The 20,106-nt window shown below is 36.8% G+C and overlaps 1 protein-coding gene across 1 annotated transcript in view; it reads left to right on the top strand.

Annotated features, from left to right (window-relative positions):
* Window positions 1-20,106, top strand: part of PDE10A (phosphodiesterase 10A) — a 190,354-nt gene that overhangs the window by 116,099 nt on the left and 54,149 nt on the right. Inside the window, exons 4-5 of the mRNA XM_075146315.1 lie at window positions 9,915-10,035; window positions 11,970-12,019. Of these exons, the coding sequence (XP_075002416.1) occupies window positions 9,915-10,035; window positions 11,970-12,019 (171 nt within the window). The remainder of the gene's footprint in view (window positions 1-9,914; window positions 10,036-11,969; window positions 12,020-20,106) is intronic.

Genomic DNA, 20,106 nt, shown 5'->3' with positions numbered 1-20,106 from the left:
CCTGAAAACGTCTGCAAGAAGCAGCTTATATCATAGGGAAGCAAAAATAAAGGTTAGTGAAAGGAAATTTATTGCAGAATTAAATCACCAACTCGCTTAAAATATTATATTAGTTAGGAACCAAGGTAGAAATATGCTGAAAAAATGTTCTCATCACTGGATTTTTTTTTTTCCCCATCTTTCAATGTTGGGCTGAGTGAAAACATTAAAACATTCATAGTCATATGCTGTGAAATCAGTTGCTTCAGTAGTCTCCTTTTCTGTTGTGCTTACACAGGACAACAGAATTAAATTGGGGGAGGATATTTTTTGTTAAATTTATTTAATCCCTTTCTCCCCAAAAAAGCCTCATCTTTTTTCTTTATAAACATACGGAATTATAGGATTGTTCTAGGGGCTTTAAATACTGAACTTGTTATTTATTTGCCTTTTTTTTCCTTTTATCAACAAAATGCAGTGGGATGAATGGTGTCCAGATTTTTGAAAAAAATTTTTTACTTCTTGAATTATTGGAAAGAAATTTTGGTATTTTCAAGGGTTTGTATTGCAGTTTCACACTTTGAAAATTGAGGAAGTTCTGAAAAATGCTGTTGTATAGCAACTGCATTTTTAATCTTTTGCCATTTTTAGCAGCTTGGTGGAAAATAAAGTAGCAATCTTGGCTATCAGCATTACATTGCATGTTTTTGAAGCAAAGAGAGAGTAGGAGAAACCTTCCATATATTTTAAATGTTGAGATTTGTAGACTAGTAAAGAAGCTTTTCAAAATTTATCGTCTTTAAGTCTGGTCTACTAATGGCAATTTCATCAGTATTTTGGTGTTCAGAAGTTATATGTAAAGATGTCCTAGACTGGCCTGCCACAGGAGCTGACAGGGGCGGGGAGGGGAGAGGAGGAAAAAAAAAAAGATTTCCCGATTCCTGTAGACTGCTTTTGGCATAAGAACAACTCTGGTTACAAAATATCTCATGAGCATCTGTGACCAAACAATGAACCTGTGGACTTTTTTCTGCATGCTAGGTTCCAGTATTTATGAAAAATATGTACCTGGGGACAGAATCTCCTTTTCGCATGATGTAGAACTGGGAACATCCTTGGAAATGCTGAGTTTCTTCTGCTTACTTATTGTGCAGATGTGTGTTGGCTGATCCCATCCATCCTAGCTACAGAAGTGGTTTTCTGGGCAGAGGGTTTTCAGAAGGAAAACCAACTATTGAACTATTTTGATGAAGAAAACTTAAGCTGAATTTTATACTTTGTTTTGCTGTTTTTTCCGCAAAAGAAACGAAAATAGAGGAGTATGAGTTTGAGCACTAAGTGCATATGTATTCATGTATATCTAGATGAGAGATACGTTGCTTTGACAGTATTAGTGAAAACAGTGTGCATTGGAGACATGTTATTCTTTTCAGTTGGCAAAAATAACCCCATTCCTACATGAACTATAGCCAGGATTTTGTTCTACGTGCTGTTAAGTTTCCCGTGATCACTGTGTGCTGTTTTGTACCTCAGATTCTGAAGTTTAAACAAAAATACTTAATGTTCCTGATATGATCACAGTGAAATTAGCTGTTGTTCATTTTGCCTAATGACTTTCCATTCCATGTTTACTTGAACAATACTTCCAGTGAAGCTGCATTTTGGCAAGTACCTTCGCTTTGTAAACTCCGGTGATGCCAACAGCAATTCACTTTGTAGAAGTTTACCATATAAACACCAGAAAGTTATTACCTAGCAAGTGACTAGCTCATTTACAGTACTTTATTCTTGGAAACAGGAATGATACTTTAATCCTCTCCTTTCCCCTTTTTGGACTTGGAGCTTTTGGCAGCTGCCTTGGCACCAGCTAGCACCCAGCATGGTATGTCACTGACGGTTACAGAATTAGCAAGTGTGTTTTCAGTAAATAGTTGCAGTAATTGGATGTATCTTCACCGTGCGACTGATAAGAAAAGTTTGGGCTTTTTATGACACATTGGCAAAGCAAGCTCATTCTTTGTAGTATTTCCTTATTAAAGATGGGATTTAAATGTTTTCGCACAGTCCCAGGGCTGAAGACTGCAACAAGTTAATCAAAAAGTTAGGGGAACTAGGACATAGGTATATATTCAGTCTTTAGAAGTGATGCAAATGGCATTGCACCAATTGTCACAAGAAGAAGATGCTTATATAAGCTGATTTCTTTATAAAGAAGATCTTGTGGATACCGTGGTAGTGATAAGCAACAGTGGTAGGAAAATGAGGAAGTTTATTTTTAATTTTGTACATGATGTCTTTAGAGTGCTTGCAAGTCAAGTATTAGGAGGGAATGTGATTTTATAAAAAGCTTTTTAAAAAGAGGAGCAGCATTCAGCCTTGTCAAGTTAAAATGAAGTTCATTATGCTGTATTATTATATAATCTGGAGAGGTGATATACTTGAGATATACATGCAGTTTTATGAGCCTTACAGTTAATAACAGCTTATATGGTTACTTCTATATAATCATAATGTTCTTTTCTCATAAGCCAAGCCTTTGCTTTTTATTATATATTTTTCCTATTACTATGAAGCAATTTATTTCAGTGTTACCATTTGATAACAGGGAAGGAGCTGATGGAAAGAATAGAATTGGATGCCAGTGAATGGGGCTATTTGGCAAGAAGCTTCTCCTAGGGAAGGCATTCGCCATCTCTCCAAGGCTTGGAAATCAGCTACGTAAACAGGCTGGGAAACATGTGCCTTCAAAATTAGTGAACCCTTTCTGTGCAGAGTGAGAGCTGGTTTGCATCTTTTGACATAATAGGGCCCATCCTGCCAAATGTCATCTCATATTTTCCTTCTTTGCTTTTGTCGTGAACAGTGTCTGATGTGCGAACAAACAATTCATAAATACCTGTATATGGTGCCGCAATGCTAAACTTTATTTACCGAGCAAGTTCTAACCCATGTCCTCTCCAGTCAAAACAAGAAGAATAGACGTCAGGCAAATGCGTGTAGAAGCAGTTTTCTCTGGGGCTATGTACAAGCGTTAAAATTAATCACCTCAGCTAAGTCTGCTCTTTATAGCTTCTTGCTTTCCAGTGTCCAGGATTAAACGAAACCGGTTACTCCAGCCAACCCGTTACCTCTTCTGATTTCTTGGAGCAGAGAGATTTTCTGAGCTTCCCCTCCAAGCTCACTGCTCCTCTGAAAGCCAGCTCCGCACTGTAAGCTTGCTTACTGCATCCTCTCTACTTCTACTTTTCAGTCTGAGGATTTGACATCCTTTGGCTCAGCATTTCCACCTTGAAGCAAGCAAGCAGTTTTGTTCCCTTTCTGTAGCTTTTTTTGGTGTGGGGTTTTTTTTTGGGGGGGGGGAGAGGAGGGAGGGTGTTGTGTGGTCGTGTTTTTTTTTTTGGTTTGGTTTTTTTTTTGGAATGAAGTCCAGACCCATATTTTTGGTTCTTCACATGTGCAGTTTAGATGTGTTTTCACTGCTATTAGGACACAGTTACCTCTTAGTTGTCTGTGCCCAAAAATGAGAAACACCAGTTTCTATGCAAGGTGTGAACTAGCCATCAGTGTAGCTAAACAATGCAAAATATCGCAGCCAGTGAAAGTACCGGGCCTACAGAAGGCAGCAGTACACATAAACATACATATCAAACATATACACAACCTAACTTATATACACATAAAAATGACCTGAATAAAAGTTTGTATCCTTTTCCCAATTTTATTAGTTGTTTTAATTAAATATTTTGGCTTTTTTTCTACAAGCATTTCTTTCTTTATACCCATTGGTCATCAGAAATGCAATAACACTACTATAACTAAAATACAATAAATTCTTGCATTTGAAGAAGTATGTGACTATTGTGATACTCACAGGTCTGGCCTTTTTTGTTTTTAAATTAGTTGTCTGAATGCTCATTGTGGTGACACATGGAATGAATGTTCTAGGTACTTTTAAACAAGATGTCTCTTACAAGGCTGTCTTTGCCTGCAAAGGCTGGATTTGGTTACCAATATGTTCCTCTCTAGTTATGCATTCCTTTTGGGGGGAGAGGAAAAAAAAAAGGAAAGAGGCAAGAATATACTTCAGTTTAAAAATCTGCTTATTACGTGAGCAAATAAAGTAATGGTCCCAAAATTCTTAAAGGAAATATAGTATTTCTTTAAAAAAGATACAGTAATTGAGTATTGATGATCTTCCCAGAAGATAGGTTATGGAGGCAACTGGAAAATTATGTAGAGTGAGTCCCTTAAATCAGGGTGGTAATTGTGGATCTGGGTTTTTTCATAATGCTGAAAGGAAAGGAAAGCTGATCTATTTCAACAAAAGACATCAAACAATTTAGTTGTTTATTTGTCTTTGTGATTGCAATGCTTGTTTTTAAGAAGTACAAAGGTGTTGCTGTTGGGAATTCTTTTTTTATAAAGCGGGTATCAATGGCATTGAGAACTTACATATGTAAGACCAGTCTTTTTATACTTCTGGTCCAGTATGAGCATACCTAGCATGAAATAGTTTAGCTTGACATCTCAATCAAATGTCAAGCAAATATTCAGAGCATTAAGACTGCAAACAAATACAGTTTTTTTTTTTATTTGAAGGTTTTTTTAGTTCATCTTTAAATTCATTCCCTGATGACTCTTGTTGCTGAGACTATAGTTTTATAGGAAAGAAAACTTGTGTTGGCTGGAAGTTTATCAGGAGATTTTGGTCGTTTGGGGTTTAGCAGCTGCTTATGTTATGTAGTATGCTTCATAGAGAAGAGAGTAGCTGTCGGTTTTAAAGAGAAGACTGAAGAAGTTTGGGCACAGATTGTTGTCACATGTCAGATCTCATGACTTAGGTGTTTGTGAAATCCAGTCCCTGCCTAAGGACATTGTTCTGTATGAAGTGCTGTGCAGAATCACTTGGATTCACTATCTGCAAGTCTTGATGCTGTCATTGAGAGATTAATTTAGGTGGTTTGATGAAGTATTAGCTGGTTATCAGAAATATTACCTGATGTAACCAAAGAGAGAATAGGCTTTTTAAAATCCCGTGCCTATATACAATCTCCTTGGCCTTATGTACATCCTTTGTTCTTAGTGATTTAGCATCCTTCAACAACTGAGGCTCCTTACAAGAGCCTGTGTTTGTCCCAATGGATCCTAATTCTGGTCCAGGAATTGCTTCTTACCTGAACAACTTTTTTTTTTTTCTTTTTTTTTTTTTTTAAAGAATGTCATTTTGATCTCGCAAAGCTTTTTTGTCCTTAGTTTTTTGAGGCTGGTTGTTGTTTTTTGTTGTTTTTGTTGGGGGGGGGGGGGTTTGCCTGCTTACATGTCTCAGATTACATTTATGGCCTCAGTGTCAAGTGCCCTGGACAGAATAGCCTACACCTATCTGTGGTGTGGCCCCCCTGACACCTCTAGAGTGCCTTGCAGATGGATAGGGTGGCACTGGGCGCAACGTGTATAACATTAGCTCGCTCAGCACTGCTGATGTCCTCATTGCACTCTCTCCAGCCAGCCTGTGTAACGGTGAGAGGCAGGCAGTGCCCCTCACCTCCGAGCTCCTCTAGCATAGCAAACAAAATAGGAGAAGCCTGGGATGGCACCAGGGGCTGGACCTGAAGCCATGATTATGAGGATCCATACTGCTTTCCCAGGGCCTCTCTACATTGCAGTCTGATAATACTTGAAAGGGTGGGTAAGGAGCCTTGAAAATCTTTAAGAAAGTGCTTGATGCTTGCTAAAAGAATTGACCCCTGCTTTCCCAGAAGTTGATTTCCAATGCATACTGATATGACAGGTCAGCACCTTCTCCCGTTTCCTGGGCAAAACACTTGTGCTGTCCTTCCCCAGTGACCTGGAAGGAGACAGGACTTTACAGCCCCCCCAGAAGGCGGTACTCCTCTGGCCCTCATAGCCCTGCGGTCGGCTGGAGGCCGCCTGCATCAGTTGACAAAGAGCTCTGTCGTGTGGTTCTCTCTGACATCCTCTGAAACCAGCCTAAGATGCCTAAATTACAGACGAAAAATAAGCAACATCAAGAGGAATCTCTCTGGATGTGGCCACTTCCCCCCATGTTTTGTGGCTTTCACAGTTTTTCTCCTCTCTTCTCATCCAGTGAAGTTCTGCATCCCCAAAGCACATTTGGCCATCCCTCTCCACATTACATGCAATTTGGCTGTTCGTTTGTTCTAACTCCTCCTAGCCTGCGATAATGTCATACTCTAGGAAGTCTGTAAAAAGTCATGTTTCTGTTGCAGAACCAAGCAATTGTTGCTGTGGAGAACAAGCTCTCTAGTAGGGAGTAAGTATTACATAGGAACATACTCCCTCATTGCTACTCAGAAGACATTTTAGGAAGTTACAGAGAAAAGAGATCAACTTCTGGATTATGTTTGCATTTATTGACCCTGTGCTGTATTAAGGAAGGCTTTTTGTTGCAGCAGTATGCTTCTGCAGAAGCATAAACCGCCCCTGGCACAGCTACCCTATAACCATGAAAGTTTACATCTTGATTTCAGTTTGTCATACATAAAATTTACTTTAGATATTAAATTATTTCCTTGAATATATTTTTTGTCTTAATTGTTCAGAATGAAGGCTTAAAGTTCATCTCACTCTATGATATTTCAGTATCTCCTTTCATGGAATAAAATGTTGTGATTCTCAAGCCTCATTGTTTAGATCTAAGTCACAGCACTATGCCTGAATCACCTGTCATGGGTTGCTGTCTTCTATTGCACCACAATATTCTAAAGACAAATAACCATAGAAATATTTTTATATAAATCCTGCAAAAACATCCTTCTTTCATATTTATAAATTTGAATATGAATATTTATAACAGGATTTCCCTTCTTAATTGTTAGTTTTTCGCATAGCATTATAATACATGCAGCTACTAGAAATATGATGCCAGTATGATAGTGGTATGATAGTGCTAAATCAGTTTTTAGTCCACTTGAATTATTTTAATGTAATGTCACTGAAATTCAGAATTTTACAATAAATATGCCAAAATACTTGTAGACACTGAATCTTAAATAGAAGAAAATCAGCAATGGGAAGAATGAATTGATTAAAAGGAGTTGAGTGTTAATAATGTTTAAAGTGCAAACTAAACTACCTTAACAAATTAAGAAACAGTACTTGCGCTATATCTGATGACAAATAAATACTCTTTTTCCACCAAGTGTGTTGAATTTTTTTGAGGAATTACTTCCCTAAAGTAAGTTTTACACCAAATATGCACAGGTCTGTGTTAGCAACCGCATTGGATAGTGCTTGTACCAATGTTTGCTGATGACTTAGTCAGTGTTTAAATACATGGTTTTGTAAAGAATATTGCGGCTTTTCAACCAAACATAATTGTGGTTTTCCAATCTGAAATGCCTAGAACCAAATAAATAAACATCTTTCATTCCACTGTAATAAAAATAAAACCATTTTACATCATGACAGAGTAATTCTTTGCTTGTGATTGATCTAAGTCATAGAATAACTTAATTGTGAATCTGGACAAATTCTAGTAATCCGGCCAGTTGTGGATCCACAGATTGTCAGTAATAGAAATCTGCCGTGTTACCACTGTGTGTATTACGCAGCTGCCATCTTTTTAGTAACATGCATGCATGCAATGATTTGCCCGGCTTACAAAATGTTTGCAAGCGTATGTTGCAGAGGTGAGGATAAAGGGCACATAGCTTATTATGTAATTACTATGCACACGGAACTGCTGCTTGATTATGGGGAATGTTATTATTCTGCCACAGCTGTTCTGCCAGTGGGTTCATTTTGATGATGCGTTCTCTTAATGTATTAGCTTTAACCTTTGAAGATTTGATTTAAAACCTGACTGTGCAGCACAGGTGAAGAGATACGTATTCATTTCCAAGTTCTGAGAAAGCATTTTTCCACAGGATAAAGGCTTCGTGCCTGTGTGCTCGATTAGCTATTGTTGCTTTAGGATATGTGGCTACATGTACTTTTGCAGATATGGCTGAACACGTATGAATAATATAGACTCTCGTTCACCGTTTTCCTATTATATGGCCATTTACAGCTAACTCATGAATATAAAAATTCCACTTTCATAAAACTACACTATTGTTTTCTGCCTTTGAAGAATCATACAGTAGTAAATGTGGGACACAACAGAGGACAGTCAATGGAAGCTTGCCAGCTGCCATACAGTGCTAATAATGGTAATGACATGCTGTATTGTAAACTCAAGACTTATAGCAGTTTATACATGTATGCATTGTGACCTTACATTGCTGTCAAAATGTATAATCATCACATCAATTTATAGAAAGAATTATTAAGTGTTAAGTTTGTTATACATTGAGAGCATTTTGGACACCCTAGTTCTCAAATGTTCTAATATGTCCATCTGGAGCAATAGATTAATACAACACCTTGTGTTAGGAAGGGGTCACGACAAAGATCGTGTGTTCTCAGGAGCCATTTTAAAGTCAAGATTAAGATCTGCTTAATTTCAAGGAATTGGGAATTGATATTATCCAGCAACCACCTGGGTGTTTTGTTGGTGGAGTTTGGTTTTTTTTGGTTGTTTTTTTTTTTTTTTTTTGAGATGAAGCAGCCAAATGTATCCTAAATATATGGCCGTATGCTCTGTATTCATGACGTAGTGTGTTGTATGTAGAAATGCATGAAAGTAATAGTGGGAATAAAAGTTATATCATGGAATATATTGTGTAAGTTACGTGCTTAATCCATCAGTGTCACACGTACAAATTTACCCGAAGTTGCAGACAGAGAGAGATGGAGCAGAGTTACATACATGCACATAAATGCATGTAGTGGGTAGACTGTGGTACTCTGAACTTTCGTAGCATTTTCCATAGTACTGTTTACATCAGTCTGATCTATATTACGTTTGGCTCTAAAGTATGAATGAGCAGGAGAATAAGTCTTAGTCTTTCAAGCAACATTAATTCGTCTAAATGTCACCAGCTTCATTTTTAGTTTAAGCAACATAATTTACTGCATCACTGAGTTCAATAAGTAATTAACCATATTACTTTCTTCAGTTACCACATTACCAGTTTGGGGCAGGGTAATGAATCTTTACTTACTGCCAAGTATTGCTTTCTGTGAAATTATTGTTTGTGATGCTGTCATGCTACACATGCACATTTACTGCCAGTTTTATCAGCCCTTCAGGGCTTTGTTTCAGGACTCGGGATCTGGATAACCAAATGCAGCTGGGCTCCTGAAGGGAGGTTGCATCTCCTTTCCTATGTGATTTTAGCCATGTCATGATGTTTCATCGTACCAGGAACCAGCACCCCATTGCTCCCATCTAAATACCCTAACTGATTTGTAATCTCTTTCTGGCTTTGTCTGCCATCTTCAGTTGAAACAAATGCCTGTTAGGCCACAGTGGCTAGCATGATTTTGACTCATGCGATTTCTGTCCTTCAGTCTGTTGGTGTTAATTGCTGCTGTATTTGAAAGGCTGAGCTACTTGAGCTACCACCTCAAAGCTCTGGTGCTTGGCACAGTTCTGTCATTTGGTTCATGAATTTGAGCTGGAAGATGCTGGCCGAGGCAGCTAGTTGCCTCCTTTCGTGGTGGAGTAGGAGCTTAACAGGAAGGAGTTGAAGGTTACTTACCTTATAATTGTCGCGCATCTCAGTTTCTTCGTGAGACATTGTCGTGTGACCTTGGCCAAGTTTAGGTGATTACTAATTGCTCAGTGGTGTACTTGGTACACTTTGGACAAATATCTAATGGAGCATAGAGTGGAGTACTGTGCCTCTTGCTTGGCAGTGACCCCGTTCGTCAGGCAGCTGGATTAGGACAGTCGCGATTGACTTGGTATTGAAATCTCAACGTATTATTTTTCATGAATTTATATGTTTAAAACCTGCAAAATACATCTGAGTTATTCTAAAATGTTCTTCTCATCTTTGCTTCCATAGTACCAGGATACGAATATGCAAGGTGTAGTGTACGAATTGAACAGCTACATAGAACAGCGCCTGGATACAGGAGGAGATAACCAACTACTTCTGTATGAACTGAGCAGCATCATTAAAATAGGTAAGAAAGAGAATCAGATGTCTCTGAGCTTTTACTTAGCATCAGTGCACAGCACATTTCTTACGTGGTTTAATTAATAAAGACAGGTATTGAGGGTTAAGTGTTTTCTTTAGATGTTGTCTCAGTATGAACTTACTTTGCCTTCTGTCCCTCAGTGAATCCCTGACTGCACTTAAGTGAATTTCATCTTTGGAGAGAGTTGTGTATCCAATTGCAAAATTAAAGTCCCCTGTTACATGGACCAAAGGATAGACTATTCTGCTTATGATGGTGTTGCAATCTCAATGTTGAAAGTAAAAAAAAAAAAAAATCTATCGGTAATATCACTGCATACCTGAACTCCTTTTGAAACAAAACAGATGTTACTGAAAGAAGGCATATCTTTTGTGTGATCTCAAATTACACTCAGTTGTTTAACCATTTTTTTCTGTCTGATGTAAGTATCTTTTGTGGTAAGAAAACGCTATACAAGATCAAAAGTTAAAAACAAAAAAATTCTCAATAACACTGTAAGTGTAATTTAGCTTCTTTTTAGCTAGAGTGGATGTACTCAGACTTCTGTAGGATGTATCATAGTTTTGCTCAGTATAGCTTTCAGTCAACTCTTTAGAAAGGTTTTACCATCCCTGCTACTTCATCATTTTGTAATGATGACTAATAGTTCTGGTTTATACACATGATGTTTTAAAAGAACCACTTCTGTTTACTGATTTTGCGTGAGTGGTTATTTGGATATTGATGTCCAGCTCACAGCAAATCAGACTGGATTTTGTTAATACACAGCAAGCGAGAAGCTATAGGAGATCGCATCTGCTTATCTTTTACATTTTTTTTTCTTTTCTAAAGCAGATGAGATTTTTTTTTTAATATTTCCTTTACAGTGCTCATTTGCCTCATAACTCAGTGTGCTTACATACTACAGCTGTAGGATTTAAAATCTGAATGCAAATTACCATGCCCTGAACTCTCACTGGTGTTACACAGTTGACAATAAGCAAGTAACTACACAGTGGGATTTTTTTCCTTTTGTCAAAGAAATGCAGAAGGCCAATTGATTTGATCACACACAAGTATAATCACTCCCCTGAAATGTACTAAATGGATTCTTGTGTTCATTCATAAAAAACGGGTATCAGATGTGTACATTTACTGGTTAGAATGTTTATTAACTGTTGGAAAGACAGACAGACTTGCACTCAAAGTATCAAAGTCTATTGTGTAAAGCAGGGTAAAAAACATTGACTGCTATATCCTCTTCTGATTTTGAAAGGTTTCATTTTGGCAATAAGTTATGTTGGTTGGTTGACTTTAAACTTTTGAGCATTTAAGGAACTTGACTTTACCCTGTTTCATACAACAATCTGAATTTGGCAGAAATCTGACAAGTATAAACTTTCTGGTGTGTGTCAGTTTTTAAAATGGGGCAGGTGCAGAAAATAGAAACAGTTTGTTTTGAAACACATTTTTATGGCAATATTTGCAACATTTTTTTTCCCATAATTTTCTATCTTAAGGCAAGGACAAATATAGCTTACCAATTACCATAAATGGTATTTATTTTACTCATGGAAATTATAATGTTATCTGGCTGATTATATTGTAAATACACAGTCTTATGTTACTTCTATACTGTCATATGAATTAATTTGAATTTACAGACATTAGGCCTTGGAATAAGATTAAGATGTTTAAAGAGGTTGTTTTTAATTATCTTCTAGAATGTAGTAAATGGCAATGGGGAAAACAAGAATTATCTCGTACCTCTAACTTCGTAGAGTCTGGGAAGTTTCAATGGAGAGCAATAGACCTTCACCTTTAGAATTTTAGATGTTTGTCCTTAGTGGAATTGAATCTGTGGTTTCACCTCAGAGATCTTGTGTAAGTTCGATTTCCCGCTGTGAGTACAATTATTTCTTTTATTATTGCTTTGGCAGCTACAAAAGCTGATGGATTTGCACTATATTTCCTGGGAGAATGCAATAATGTAAGTATACTGGATTAAGATGCTGCTTTTCTGTACAGTTACAAGTGCATTTTCCAATTTGACAATGATATTTTGATTTTATTTTGCACGTCATTTAGCAGGAAATATTACCTGAGTGCTGAATATTAACTTTATGTTATCTTCATTTCTGTAAAACAGAAGTTTATTGAACATAACGGTTATGAAAAAATGTTTCCTGCATTTAGATCCTTGGCCTTTTAATTTTTTTTAAGGATTTGGCAGTAGTGCTGTTGTTTCTCTGACTGTAGCAACTTTACTTGCGATTTAGCCCCATTATTAATTGTCTTTAACAAATAGAAAACTTACCTTGAATTTAGTCTCTGCATAGCCTATTCTGTTCATCTAATCATCTCTCTGCTTTTTTTTAAAATGTTATCAGTTGTTCTGTTGACTGTCAGCTGCAACTTGATAGTGAGATAATGTAAATTTCAGATGTAGATTTTAGTTAGCATAAAATAAATTGTACATTTAAAATTTATGAATGAAATTAGTTTCTGATGTAATAATTTGAATAACAGTGAGTCCAATATTTGCTGTTTTGTTATTTGGCGTTTAGAATGCATTACATTTTTTTCTATCCAGATTAATTTGTACAGTTACCGTTATACAAGATTTTGTAGTTCGAATGGCTACCAAGAAGGAAATGCAGCTTATACTTTGGTCAGTTCCATCAACTTAAAAATCACAATTTGTTAGAAATTTAATGTCTTTTATTGGTTCAAGAAACAAATTGAACTCTTCTTACTGAAAAATGACTAGAGAGGAAAATATTTTTCTCATTGTTTTTGTTTCCTTACTTTACACAGCCAGTTTTAATAGTTTATTTTTGTATAGTCCATTAGCCAATTTCCTTTGCTCTTTGTGAAATAATTGAATTCAGAAAAAGGGAAAGAATGACATTTTTGAAATAATGGAAACAGGATTGAAGATGTTCAAACCTGCAGGTGACTTGGGCCTTGCCTGAGAATATTTTTTACTTATTCAAAAAGATAGTGTCTAATTTGAAGGATGTGGAAGAAGGCCCATACAGAAATTTCCTAAAAGAAATGGAAATGGGTTTTGCATTTTTTTCAGTTAATGATTATTTCATACAATAAAGATAACCCATTTTATTATTCAGAAATTGGGTCTGCTCTGAATGTAAGTATAGCATATATTTTTTTAATAACCCCTTCACTGAGGGTTTTAAGTAACGTGTTGTTCATCCTTTGTGAGTGCAATCTTTGGTTCTCATTAGTAGGTGACAGCGTCCATTGTCAGGGGTGGGGGGTGATGCAAATGATCACTGAAGAGTTTCCTCCTGCTGCCAAAGGCAGGAGCTTGCGGGAAGTGCAGCCATCCGTTCTGAATGCACAGCGCTGGCCAGCTTCAGCGGCAGTAACTGCATGCCAGCTGAGCATGTTCATCTCTAAATGCTTTGTAAAAGATCACAGTGAAATTAACTTTACAGCTTGAGACCTAGAGAATTCTTACTATGGTGAGGTTTTTCCTGTTAGATTAGTGTGGCATAGTACAGGGTTCTTTCCAGTCTTCTGATACCTTGGGGGTCTGGCCACTTTATGACCTTCTGCTTTTTCTTTTTTTTTTTTTTTTTTTTAATAGCCTATTAGGCAGTTGAATCTATTTGCTTCCCAGTATAACTCTTTCCTGAAAAAAGTTCCAACCACTAAAAACACACATTGACTTTATTAACCACTGCTATGTAGCTGCATCTCCCAAAATGGAATGTTCTTCATGTAGTTATTATAGGGACTGATCCCAAGTCCTTTGAAGTTAGTGTGAGATTTTCCATTCACATTAGTGGGCTTTGGGCCAGACTCATGTTTGTAGTCTTGTAACTAAATGGTAATGCATTAGCCTACTTTTTGTAAGAAATTGTCATTGAAAATTAATTTGGATATCTTTGTCTCTTGAATATTTAATTTAAAGGATGTGTCCAAGTGAGATTAACCATTGTCCAGCAAATACTGGCAATGTATTTTTATTTATTTTTATTAAATATATTTTTAAAATGGGAACAAAAAGATTCTGCATAGCATAAGTGGCAGAAAGGAGCTAATTTTTTAAGCTGAAGTTTAAAAAATGATTAAAAAACCCTATCATTACCCTGGACAAATTAGTTGCTGAGCACCTATGGCCACATGTTGAAGAATGACTTCTGGTTTTTTTTGGTAGCTTAATTTTTTGATGCTTGGTTTGTGACTTACGTTTCGCAAATAGAGCAAAACTATTTTTTTCTTCAATTTTAGCATTTGGCTTTTTGTTTGTTAGCTTCAGAAATATACATAAATCTGCTTGTATTTATCCAGTCAACAGCCTCGTGTTTCAGAACTAGATCTGATGTAACAGTTATTTCCACCATGCTTTCAAAGAAATAATTTGTGCCTGAATACAGCTTTTCTGGAGTGTGTGTATATGTCTTTTTGAGAATTAGGTACTGGGAGGGGATTGTGTAAGAATGGAGGAATGTTGTTGATAAGTAGATACCTACTTTCTCCCAAATGGTTTTGTAACGTTCAGTGATGTGTGTTCTGACTATATTCTGTAAGGGAACTTAGGATCAAAACTAAAGCAAAAGCATTAATTCTGTATTGTTTCAGCTCCTGCTGAAAATATATATAGGTATACTTCTGCCTGTTTAAAGAAATCCAAATTTGAGAATCTTGACACGTGTTAATCTCAGCTAAGGAACATTTTTGCAATATGAGATTTGTATAGCTACCTTTGGCCTAGATTAAATACTGAGTTTCTAATTAGGGTAGAAGATAACTTCCTTTTACAGAAATTCTAGATATTTACAAAATGAAAACCAGCAAATGATTACTGCATACTGTGCGCTATTATTTCTTAATTTTGAGAGAATTGCCATATTATTGCATTTTTTCTCATGGTTTACCAAGAATTCATTGTAAATCTTTCTTTTTATATTAGAACTGAAAGCAGATTTGTTTAATGTGAAGAAAAGCTCTAGATTAGCTGGTCCTTTTCTTTTTGCAAAACATAGATGATACACTGGCCTTTAAAGGAGGACCTTGTTTTAGAAAAAAATTCCTTTGGAGTTTAACAGCACAAATGTGAGTTTCTTAAAATACGGGTCCGTATGTAAAGTTTCTTTATAGCCTTATTTTCTTTCTCTCTATTGAGGTATACAAAACTGTATCTTGACTTGTATTAGAGTTGGATAACAGTGTAAGGACAAGGTAATTTCTTGCTGACCGGTCAGGTTGAATGCCTTCAGGATCTTTACTTGAGTGAATTTGCTTGAAATGGAAGACGCGGCACCAATTGCAGGTTACAGTGCGTTTCTTTATGCAAGTATTACTCAGAATTGGTGCCAGAATGAGTGTGGCCAGTTCAGTTATTTTAGCGACCTTCTGGTTGTTCAAATTGCTTGGGAGCATGAGGACTCGTTGCACTCCTTGCTAAGGGTGTTCTGATGGTATGATTCTACTTTTCAAATGATTGCCCCCAAGCAGGTAAGTAGCACTCGCATGCCCAACTCCTTCCTTCACCATAAAATTGCCCTGTGTATCAGAATGTATTTTTCCATGTGCTATACATATGGTAGAATGCGTTGCAAAATACTCAGGTACTAGAAACAATGTAGCTTCCTCATCAGGGACAAGTGATCTGAACAGACCTGTGCACATACTGCCTCTGGTTCTTGAAGTTTCTCCGTACCTAAGAAATTATCTTTGTCCATGGGTTAGTGCAGTTATACAAATAAAATTATTTATTCTTAAGGTACATAACATCCATTTTGCAGATTCTATATATTGGAGACTGGAAACACTTCCAAATCGAACAGGAATGTTTCACAACTCTCCAGCAAAGGACTTGACTTTATTTGGGATTTCTGTTTTATTTCTTACGGGCTTGAATATATAGTTCATAATTGTCATGTTATGATCTTAATTGAATATCATCTTCAAACATGACTTAAAGGATTTGCTGAAATCCTCATATTGGATGGTGTGTGTGTGTAAATCAATGTGCCTAAGTACCATGCGAGCTGGGCATGAATTTAAGCCCATAAGCTGACATCTTTACAAGGCAATATTTCCAAAATACTTATCACAGCTACAGAGTCTCTAATGTATTAGTATATTAACTGATTCTTCAGATGCTTCTTGTTTATAGTCGTTATTTGTGTGAGTAATTCACCTCATGATTACATTGTGATTCCTACGTAAAGATGTATGACTTTGAATTTAATAGGCCTACACTTGAAGTAGCTTTTACTAGGTCTTGTGAGTGTTACTTAGTTCCTGAAACTGCAAATTGTGTTGACAAACAGATCATCCTCGCTTCAGACAGAAGTTTCCAATAGCTTTATTGTAAGAAATAATTATGTGAGGCCACAAATATGTGCACATACTCTGTGCTTCAGGGTGTATCTTACTAAGCTATTCTAGAATTTCTGGTCATGCAGAAATTGTTGCAGCTTGATGTGCAGTGCCACCTAGTGAATTTATGGGGTGAGTTGATTTGGATTATTAAGAACCAAGGAAGAAACATCTACTGCTTGCTGTCTCAGGTTTTTGTGCCAGGCTAAGGTACATTATTTTGAATGTGTAGACGTCTTCTATGAAATTTGAGTCTTTTAAACTTGTTTCCAGGTGAAACCCTTCTAGCTGCAAGTCAATTCAGAGAATTTTGGTCTCTATCCTTGAATCAATTCTAACACTATGTACTCTTTTTACATATAAAGTGGAAGATATCTGTTGCTTTCTTATTTGCCAGTGAGTAGTGACACTCAGCAAAGAGGGAAAGTTAGTTATAGTTATAGCGTCTTGAGTTTAGCTTTGATTCAATAAATTACCAAACTTGAAAGAAATTAGGTAAATAACTGTCAGGATATATTTCAGTGAAATTTTCATCCTGTTTCATTTAATATTCAGGTAAATGGGCTTGTGGAATACGGTCATGATGAATATACTATAGGTACAATGCAGAACTGGTTAGAAAACTAGACAGAAATTAGTTGTTTGTGGTTCACTATCAGAATCGGAGGGTACTTTGCATAAATCCTCAAGGATTTATCTTGGATCTGGTTTTGCTCAGTATATTCATTCATGCATGGGTGAAGGAAGAACATAGGCTTATTAAATTTGCATATTACATGAAATTGGGAAGGACTGCAGATGTGTTTGTAGGGACGGATTAGAATTCAAAATGATCTTGGGAAAATGGTCTGAAGAAACTGGACAATGATTCAGTGAGGAGAAGTGCTGGCCTCTCCACAGATTGCCTCTCTCTGGGTAGGACAGTTGATGACTTTGAGAAAGATTCTGGGGTTTGCAGTGAATTTGAAGGTAAACATGAGTCAGCAATATCATTGCTGTAGCAAAAAAGACACTTGTATGTAGCAGAAGCAGAAATCTAGCCTTTGTGTAAAGTAATTTTCCCATTCCTCTGTCCATTGCTAAGGTCTCAGGTGGAATAATACGTCTGGTTTAAGCACCGCACTTTTAAGAAAAAATTGGAGGAGCTGAAGTGAGTCCAGGAGAGAGCAGGGAGAATGGTCAGGAAGCAAAGGAACTGGTATTGCTTAGTCTAAAGAAAAGAAAGTTGAGTGGTGAAGGTATGTGTGGATAAGGCGGAGAGGAAGGGAATCATCTCTTCTCCATACCTATGGTGTGTAGGGCAAGAAGTAGTGGGCTTGAATTGGCATTAGGAAAGCTTCCCCAGTTGTGGCTGTAATGAAGCACTACAGTGTGTTGTGTGTGAAAGCTCGGGGATCCTCATCCCGGGAGGTGTTTGAGAACTGTCTGGACAAACATCTTTCAGAAAAATGCTTAGCTGACCATGCCTTAAAACGAAAGGGATAGAAGAGAGGTATGTCAACTTAGCTTTCTTTGTCAGTGAACTGGTATAACTCTTGTGGTGTTTTTCAGTTGTGTAAATCAACTGGAAAGTTTCCAGGAATGAAATGCAGTTAGATACCATTGATACCATTCAGAATGATGAAGACATTAAACCCCACCTTCATAACTACTAGTTGTTTTACAGCATGTAAGCGCACCATCTTCATTTCACAAGTATCCAACAATTGTACATACTATGTTGTTTAAAAATGCAAATCTCCTGTCAAGTACACTGTCAGTTATCAAGAAGGAAATAAGAAGTTTTTATAAACAGTGGAGGCAGTTGTTGTGTGGTTTGTTTTTTTCTTTTCTTTTTTTTATCCCTGTGTCTTTCATGTAGTGGGATTGCTGCACTTGTGTTTAAAGCCTATAGCTTTTAAAGATTTTAGCATGATAGTATTGGGTTACTACTTTAACTTAGCCAGTTTACAAATCCAAGGTTTTTGCCTGTGGATACTTTCCAAATTAGTTCTGTTTCTTTGGTTTTCTTGGTCATCATTACTTATTGTGCTGAGTCTTATGCCTGCAAAAAAACTGGCCTTAGGGTACAGTCTTTATAGCTATCTGCAAATAATTTTATCATGAGGTCTTACATGTAGGTTGTTACGTCCTTTACCAAGAGTAAAAATCTATTGCTGTTACTGAACAGAAAAGGATGTGAGCAGCAAAATCCATTAGGCTCACTTAATATTAATTTGCTTAATTCCCGTTTCTCTTGAATGTTTTTTTTGCCAAGCATCAAGTTGTATAGCAATGCTTTCGTATTAAGGCTTTCATTTAATGTCAGTTGAATATTAAATGATTTTCCATTAAGCATTTGTAGGGCCAGTTTTATCAGCAAAATTTACTGTGGAAGAAACTAGATCAGGATCCAGTCACCCTTACCACCAAAACAGTTTGTTAATGGAATGCTTGTCACGTGTGTACTTTAACCCTCATTCTAATCATTAAACCTCATTCTTATCCAGACCTCTTTTCTGCAAAGAAATATTGGAAAAATCAGTTTATGATTGGTATTTGCTTTCCATTATAAAAAAAGAAGAAACAACTGAGCAGTTTGTGAAATGGCAAGCAATACGTTTGCAGTTCAAATCCAGCCCTGGCCAACTTTGTATAGTTAGTTGAATGGTTTCTAGCCTTTGTGGGTTGGGATTTGCTGTTGTGCCAGATCCGCACGGGCTACACACCAACAGCTACTAGAAAAATAGCATTAATTACACCTGTAGTTGACCTTTTCATCAGAAGAGCCAAAGACTGAAAGCACCTGAAAATTGGAGGTACTTTCTTATCGCTGTAAGAATAGCTGTCAGGAGGTGCTGATGATATTGTGTTGAGAGACTTGAGCTGCTACTCCTCATCTTTTCTTTTACTGGGATTTTAATCTGCTTCCTCTATCAAGCATTAGATTTTCACTAGAAAAACCAACTGTGGGGCCATGACAAGATGAACATCAGTAATTCTTCATGTGCACGCTCTTAGCTGTTAGAAACGAGGAGTAATGAGGGTTTTTTCAGTCACAGTAAAAGAGGGTTCAAGATAAATTACTTAATAATTTCAATAGACGGTGTGCATGGCACCAAGAAAAGAGCACCAAAAGCCATGGTATTATGGCTTATTGGATATATACTGATTTTGTTACGTATCTGAAAGCCATGTTTGCTGTGTTTAGCTGTGAATTGAGAATGCTGTCATGTTGATATCCCTCAAGAACTGATTACGGTGTACATCATTCTGCATTCCTTCCAAGACTGGAAGACTTGTTAATATATTAGCATTTAAAAAGACATTAGAGATTACAATATGTTGCCTATACCATAAAGTGCCTATAAAATATGTTACATTTGTCTGTGTTCACCCGTGGTTGAACCTTTGTTATGGTTATGTCATTTGTTTTGGACTTTCTGTTTTGTTTCAGTTTGATTTTTTTAAGCACCTCTTGCTCTCTGTGGTCACAATAAGACCATTAGTGGATTCCAAGCCACACTGTAACATCAGTCAAAATTAATAGGAGTTTTTTTGGTTGGAAACTTTATCAAAGGGAATTAAGAGATTAAACTAGGAAGGAAAGAATCATGTTGAAGATTTTGGGCCCAGCTGGAATAATCTGTTGTGTCATAGAAGGCAGGAAAGGAAGCCCCTTGTGTGCTCTGAGGTTCCAACAAGACATAGGAGGTTTCTGGTATCAGACTTCCATGTTCC

The sequence above is a fragment of the Calonectris borealis genome, chromosome 3 (assembly GCF_964195595.1).
Source record: "Calonectris borealis chromosome 3, bCalBor7.hap1.2, whole genome shotgun sequence".
In the NCBI taxonomy this organism is placed as follows: Eukaryota; Metazoa; Chordata; class Aves; order Procellariiformes; family Procellariidae; genus Calonectris; species Calonectris borealis.
The sequence above is the reverse complement of the archived record's forward strand: the minus strand, read 5'-3'. Positions and strand labels throughout refer to the sequence as shown.